The sequence below is a fragment of the Sinocyclocheilus anshuiensis genome, unplaced genomic scaffold (assembly GCF_001515605.1).
Source record: "Sinocyclocheilus anshuiensis isolate Anshui unplaced genomic scaffold, SAMN03320099.WGS_v1.1 scaffold1305, whole genome shotgun sequence".
Lineage (NCBI taxonomy): Eukaryota > Metazoa > Chordata > Actinopteri > Cypriniformes > Cyprinidae > Sinocyclocheilus > Sinocyclocheilus anshuiensis.
Window position 1 is genome coordinate 286,711 of NW_015552694.1, and position 7,735 is coordinate 294,445.

General features: G+C 37.6%; 1 protein-coding gene across 1 annotated transcript in view; it reads right to left on the reverse strand.

The window, feature by feature from the left end:
• LOC107667659 (periodic tryptophan protein 2 homolog) overlaps nt 1–7,735 on the reverse strand; it is a 12,561-nt gene that overhangs the window by 3,841 nt on the left and 985 nt on the right. The window contains exons 4-17 of the mRNA XM_016459386.1: nt 6,865–6,964; nt 6,617–6,760; nt 5,465–5,600; nt 5,064–5,332; nt 4,764–4,907; nt 4,328–4,398; nt 4,105–4,241; nt 3,884–4,032; nt 3,186–3,333; nt 2,751–2,901; nt 2,457–2,637; nt 1,817–1,964; nt 682–790; nt 456–521 (exon numbers count right to left, since the gene is read on the reverse strand). Of these exons, the coding sequence (XP_016314872.1) occupies nt 456–521; nt 682–790; nt 1,817–1,964; nt 2,457–2,637; nt 2,751–2,901; nt 3,186–3,333; nt 3,884–4,032; nt 4,105–4,241; nt 4,328–4,398; nt 4,764–4,907; nt 5,064–5,332; nt 5,465–5,600; nt 6,617–6,760; nt 6,865–6,964 (1,953 nt within the window). The remainder of the gene's footprint in view (nt 1–455; nt 522–681; nt 791–1,816; nt 1,965–2,456; nt 2,638–2,750; nt 2,902–3,185; nt 3,334–3,883; nt 4,033–4,104; nt 4,242–4,327; nt 4,399–4,763; nt 4,908–5,063; nt 5,333–5,464; nt 5,601–6,616; nt 6,761–6,864; nt 6,965–7,735) is intronic.

A 7,735-nucleotide genomic window follows, 5' to 3' on the forward strand; every position in this document is an offset into this window, starting at 1 on the left:
TAGGAAACAGATCCGGCGTGACGCAGCTGACACAGAACAGCATTGTTTACGTCCAGTGGATACTCTCCAAAATGGTGCTAGGGTGAAGCGGAGGAGACGAATTGTTGAATAAAGTCATGTTTTTTTTTCCTTTTGTGCACAAAAAGTATTCTCGTAGTTTCGTAAAATTACGGTTGAACCACTGATGTCACATGGATTATTTTACAGATCTCCTTGCTACGTTTCTGGACTTGGGAACATTTCAGTTGCGTTGCTGTCTATGCAGGGTCAGACAGCTCTCAGATTCCATCAAAAATATCTTAATTTGGGTTCCGAAGATGAACGAAGGTCTTACGGGTTTGAAACGACATGAGGGTGAGTAATTAATGACAGAATTTTCATTTTTGGGTGAACTAACCCTTTAAATATACTAAAATCTCTATCAGTGTGTTGTGCTGTAAAGACAAAAACTCTACCAGTAGGTGAAAAGCAGAGAGAGCTAACACGGATCTCTGGTATAAAGCGTCTGGAGCTCATATCACCTAACAGATGAGGAGAGAACATAAGAGGTGCATGCAAAAGCCAGTATATATTATATAGCCAGTAAACATTATATATCCAATAATACATTCAGTGCTCTTAAAAACAAAATGCTCATCTACATTGATTGGCAGGTTTACTATCAGTGAGATGTGGACTCACCTCTCTTGACTCCAGGAAGACTGAGCTCCACTCCGTCTCCATCCCCTGTGCCTTCATCCACTAAAGAGAGACTACCAAACTCAGTCATCTTACGCCTGTCGAGGAACTCCTGAGAAAAGGAGAACATGGCAGAATTACTTCATAAGCTACAGTAAAATAATTATGACATGCTAATTTAATGAATATTGCATGATTACGGTTGATTTACAGGTAAAATAGGAAACTAAACTTCAAAGGGGTCGTGAACTGCATTTCCTGTGTTTCCTTAGGTGCACATATAAGGTTAGTATGATTTTTACATCAAAAACTGTCAATTTAGAAATGTAAACACCATTTAAATGGGTGTGTCTTCACTAAGACTTCAATGTAAACACCCCCTGATGTGATGGCTAACATCTCTGCACATGAGAAATGTATGTCACACTTTTGAAAACATGTACTATGTTACTCTATTAGAGCTGCCAAGATAAAGTAATCGTGAAAAATGTTGATTACAGCATTATGTTTAGATCTGATTTTATTGCATCAAAGGTTGCAGCTCTACATGAATGCAATGATCTCACCACAACTCAATTTCTGCACAATTACTAACATCCAGGGCCTAAACATAACTTTTTGCCACAATTTCTGCCAATTACCAAATAATCCACAATGAAATGACCCGCACAAATAATGCTTCACATAGTTAAAAATAAAGAGACACATTCCTAGCATTAGGATCATTTGAAAAGTAGTGTTAGTTGTAGTCCAGTGATCATGTGGTATTTCTCATGCCTGTCAATTCACTAAAGCATCAACGGGCAGGTCAAAGAGGTGATGAAGTAGTAGGTGTTGATTTGTGTAAATTTCTCTATTTCGTAATAAAAACTCAAAAGTAGAAAATGAGTCATTTTGGGAGCTTGGTTTCAATAAAAGCAATTTTTGGACTAATGAGGATGTTTTGAGTTCTGAAACGTACAGTATGCTTCTATATTTTTTAAGCACCATTTATATGTCACAAATAAATTATTAGAATACAATATGCTATTAAGAAATCCTCTTAACATTATGAAAATGGACGTTTGTTATATTTTTTTATTTAATGTTTGTTTCTGCAGTGAATACAAGTACGTTTGCTTAATAAGTGTGCGTGTACCTCCATAGCATCCAGAGAGAGATTACAGGAGATCTCAAACTTCTTCATCAGAACATGTTCCTTGATGTTATAAATGCACACAAACTTTGACTGCCCACCTGCAAGGATCGATTCACCATCTGCTGAGTAGCACAAGGAGGTGAAGGACCTACAAATCAGTTAAAGGAAATAAGTAATTAATGCGGGTTTTACATACATCTAGGTTCAGCAGGGTAAATTAGGTTTATTGGGGGTAATGTAAATCCAGACAGTTGTTATCACAGGATAAAACGATAGGGGTTTATGTACATTAATCTGTATCCCCTTTTCCCACTTACTACACGGCTACTTGCCACATAAGTAAATAATAAGACACAAAATTTTCAGCACATAAATAAAAAGGAGGACATAAACTGTTATTTGAGAAGAAAGCATTTTTAAGCATTGATTTAGTATTAAAACTGAAGTCATTTCATTTTACAGTAAACACAGTCAATAACTATATATACTACATGGTGTAAATATATAGTATATTATTCAGAGTCGCTAATGACGATGGTTGTTATCAGGCAGTAAAATACAAATACTAATATATATATATATATATATATATTAGTATACACACACATACACTTTATATTTGTAACTATCTGTGACATACTTTCCCTTGGCAGACTGTTTAGCAGTGATCTTTTCGGTTTCTTTACGGCCCATCTGCAGGTCATGGCGGCCAGCGATAGAGCCAGTCTGTCCTCCAGTCTGAGGGGTCCAGAATGTGATCTCACCATCCAGAGAGGCAACTGCCAACTCCTGGCCATCAGGACGATACGTAACAGCCAGTCCTGAATAAAGACAGGTGCAAGACATCTTTAAATAACAAATCCTTTTCTTTCCAAACCACCTGCTCCATTTCTCTCTAAAGAGTTTTACATAAACGGTCACTTGGGGAACTTGCCATCAGAGGTGAGTCGCAAGGTCTCTTTGGTCTGCCAGCTGTCCAGCATGTCCCACAGGCGGACTGTTTTGTCCCATGACACACTGGCGAGCACAGACTGGACTGGACTGAAGCACAAGTTGCTGACAGGACCCTCATGACCACTGAGCACCTGCTCCAGCAGTAAAGAGTTACAAAGAACTCAACATATCAACCTGCAAGGCTCAACAATGATGTTTGCACTGAAATGATTATTCTTGGCTAAAATAGAAATTTATAGACCCACTTGGCCAAAAGCCAAATCTTAAGCCTAACTATATGTTTGCCAATAACTGTCATTTCTAATATTCAACCATTTACAACAAACTATACTGTTTATTGACAAATTGATAACTATATACAAAAAACAATGATATTACACATTGCACTTGTTACGCTAATTCGGTGGTATCTGACCTCTAGCAGTCGTCCAGTCTGCATGGACCATAGGAAGATCTCAAAGGAGTCCTGAGAACCTGCACACACCAACTCCCCACTACTGTCCACTGCCAGAGAGGAGAACTGAGCCGGTCGTGGAGACGTCATGGTACGGAAGTTCCGGTACCTGAGAGAACAGAATGAGAACAGAGTAAGAATAAAGAGAGAGCAGAGTGTTCAGCAGTGCAGAATGTGCATAGGAAACATTCTCTTCAAGCTATATTTCTACAAGCGATACCTTTACAGGTCTACAAGTAAAGAGAGCTATAAATCAGAGAAATCAGCAAATAATTTTTCGAGCGGTCTACTTTTAAATCACAATCAATGGATTCAACACTCATGTTTTGAACATAGGATTAACAAAACCAGGCAGACTTTTTTTTTAAGTGGTGAATCAAATTGATATTTTTTGAATCACTAAAACCAAAACAAGTTTTCATTTAGACCAAAACAAACCCTGAAAATATATATTTTTTTAAATAAGTAAATAATCACATTTATCTTATTTATATTCACATTTATATTTACATATTTATATTATATTTATAACATGCCATAAGAGACGCACAAAAGAATATGAAAATAAAGGCTAAAGTAATAAACATTACAGAGGAAACCCAAGCATGAAGTATTGTGCAACAGTGAGTACATAGTTGGAAATGGATAACAGTTGATACCTGTGCAGGTCAAATGCTCTAACAGTGCCATCTAGTGAGGCACTGACCACCACAAAGCCACTGGAGGTGAAGGCAACATTGGTGACACCGCTGGAGTGTTCAGTGAACGTCACAAAACAGAGGCCACTGTTGGTATTCCACACTTTAACCTGGAAAGCAACAGTGTAACTGTATCTCTCTTATTTATTCCCTCGACAAAAACCTAGTGGTAGAAGACTTACCTTTCCATCATCCCCTCCAGTAACAAGATACTGACCATCAGGTGAATAAGCCAAAGAGTTCATGTTGTTGAAGTGTCCCTGTTGTTTGAACACATAGGACTCACTCTGCCATTCCCAGACCAGCAGCTGGCCCAGGCCTTTAACACAGGACAGAAACAAGGCATTACAGCACAGGACAGCATACTGTTGTGCTCTGATGAACAAACCTGGTCGACAACAATACCTGAGCAGCCAAAGCCAATCCAGTCACCAGTGGGATTCATAGCAATGGTAGAAATCCTCTGATCTGAAATACTAGATGTGATATTATGCTACATTACAATTCAATAATCAGCATGGAATAAAACCACAGCAATGTAGTCACAAACACTTGTTGTGACTGAGACTGAATATACATTAAATACACAATACTCTGGTTGTTAGGGCTAGGCAAAAATTTAGCAATCTTCATCTGAACATTTTCTATATCATTTATTAAAACTCCCAAGATCTTTCACTCTTTATAAAACACATCTTTCTATTGAATTGCCCCCCGTGGGTTGCACACAATAACATACATTGCGAGCAGTGCAGTCTGATTCATAAAAAATAGCTCTTTAGTCTCAGCCCTGCTGGAGATTTTTGACAAATACAATATTCACTGGAAATATATGACAAACCTGAGTGAGTGAATGAGGTCAAATTCTGGCAGCTCATGCAGGTGGAATGCTCCAGATGCAAAACCTGTCACAAGGATGTGTGTTTTCTTGTGGAAAGCTGCAGCTGTTAACTTGTTGAAATCACCGGCCTTGTTAAAATAGTGTCTGCAATAAAAGACAGCTTTAAAATGTAATTACAGAGACATTAGAGCTTTTGCCATGTTTTATAACCAGAACATTGATCTTGGTGTGAACAAGTCTAAAGAACAGACCCATAGATTGAAGAAATAAGCAGAGTTTCAGAGGGGGAAAAAAACTCACTTGCTCCTCTGTGAATAGCGGACATTTTTGATGCCTTCCACTTGTTTTGGTGTATCTGCGCTTCCTTTAATCACATCTCCTCTGGTCTCTCCATCCTCCCCTACAATATCCTCAACATCATCATCTTCGTTGCTTTCCCCTTCTTCTCTCTTTTTTTTCTCCTCCTCCATCTTCTTTCTCTCAGAATATTTTGGGCCCTTCCGTAAGCCCTCGAGCTCAGTGTCACTTTCCCATACACACAAAGTGCCCTCTTGGCTCACTGTGTACATCTGTGAAAACAAATTAAATAGCTTAAAGGTGGCATATGCGAGCTCAGGTAAGCCATTACAGCAATGCAAAAACAAACTTTACATTCACCCCGGTGCTACACAAATGCAGCAGACACTTTTTTACAAACGTACATCTAAGCTGTCGTTCTCAAAGAAACAGCCCACTATGATGTCCTTATGACCACCGAGCGAGTAGTAGATGAGATTCGCCCATCTCTCTGCTCCAAAGATCCAGGTGGTCATGTCCTTACTACCCACAGCAAAGCACCTAGTTATCAGCAAAGGAGAACAAGAGTTGAATCGGTCACATACTGGTAAAATACGGTCCAATAATTTCAATTATTCCCACCTGCACTGTTTGCGGTTCATTACATTTCAAACACCCTACTACAGAAATCATAGAAAAGTCAGGGCTAGTCTAGAGCATCATCTGGAAAACCAGTAAATAAAAATGAACAGACACTAAATCTCATATTCATTTATGTTAATGCATTAAACAAATATTTATACATGCTCTATGAAGATCCCTAAAATGAACAGTTAAGCAAAAAATGTAAATTAGTTAAAAGATATACTTAACCCTCGGGCCATCGAAGATATAGGTGAGTTCGTTTCTTCGTGGGACAGATTTGGAGAAATTTAGCATTACATCACTTACTCACCAATTGATCCTCTGCAGTGAATAGGTGCCATCAGAATGTGAGTTCAAACGAATAATAAAAACATCAAAATAATCCACAAGCAATCAACATGACTCCAGTCAATAAATCATCACCTAGTGAAGCGAAAAGTTAAGTGTTCGTAAGAAACAAATCCATCAAGACAGTTTTACTTTAAACCATTGTTTCCAATAAGAAGCCCTCTATTCATAATATTACTTTCTCCAGTGAAAAAGGTGTCTCATCTGAGTCAGGAGAGAAATATGCATAGATCAAGCAGTGTTTACAAGCCAAAACAGGTCTAAACAAATATGTGGGTGGATTTTGATATGAGAAGACAACAGTAGATGGACTTTTTCACTAATGAAAGTTATTACAGATTATGGACTTGTATTTTGGCCAGAAGCAACGGTTTGAAGTCATGTGGATACTTGTGGATTATTGTAATGTTTTATTCAGCTGTTTGGACTCTGATGGCACTCATTCACTGCAAAGGATTGCCAAATTTTCATTTTTGGCTGAACTGTTCCTTTAAGAGTGTAAGGAAGTAATGCACAATAAAAAGTGAATGTTTTTTGCGGCAGTATTCATACATTAAAGGATACGGAAAAAATCTGTTACACACTTGGAATCATCTGTCCAGTCGATACACGTTGTCTCATCAAATGGCCCATAATAACTCTTGTCTAATGCAAATGCATTAAACTCTCGGTTTCTTCCAGGTGCATGATACATCAGAGCCACGTTTTCCTTTGTTATCACAAACTTCCTTTAAAAAAAAACAAAGGAACACGACCAGGGAAAATGTAATAAGAGCTGTTCATGCATAAAATCATATTACAGAGATAATAAGCGCTGTGTGTAATAGCTGACCTTCCATCAGGGGAGAAGGACACACTGTGAACAGGACTGTGGAAGTGATGATGGTGAAGTACTGCCCGAGTGACCAAACTGACCAGTATGGCTGCTCCATCTGAAATACATTAATCAAACAGTGTTACACACAAAACTAAAAACTAACCAACAACCTGTAAAACCATATTTTTTCCAACTTAAACAGTGAGGTTTAAAACTGCACTTGTAAAATGCTTATATTTTCTCATTTATTATATTGTTTGCCTTTACAGATGATATTATTAGCATAACATATAGCATTGAAAGTTATGTAAATTAAAATATTAGCATCGAATTCAAAATCTCCATTTTTCTTCAAGTAGCATTTACTTGAGCAAAGCCGCAGGTTTGTGAAAAAACTGAGGATCCATGTTATCCAGCATGTTCCAAAGAGCAAAGTCAAGTCATCTTTATTTATATTCTGTATGCAATACAGATTGTTTCAAAACAGCAACTTCGTAGTGATAAACAGGAAAACAGCAGAATCAATTATGGAAACAGTCCGGATTCTGCTGTAAAGCAGCTCTAAAAAAACACGAGTGTCATTACTCAGCTCAGTGTTAATTTGATTCAGTTCAATAACTGAAGTGTTGATGTTGCAAAATACGATTCAGACATAAAGCATCTTAATACAGCAAAGTGTGCTTCACTGGAAGCAAGTATATCTAACCTTCTGTACAAAGAATGGCAAGTGTCACAAATTTGCTAACTTGATTGTTGACACAGAAAAGGTGCGGAATCAGTCAAATGAAATTGCATTAGCAAAAATCTGACAAAAAGTGTGCACATCCAGTAGGCAAAAAGCTCAACCAAAAAAATAATAATAATAAATAAATAATATTATTTATAT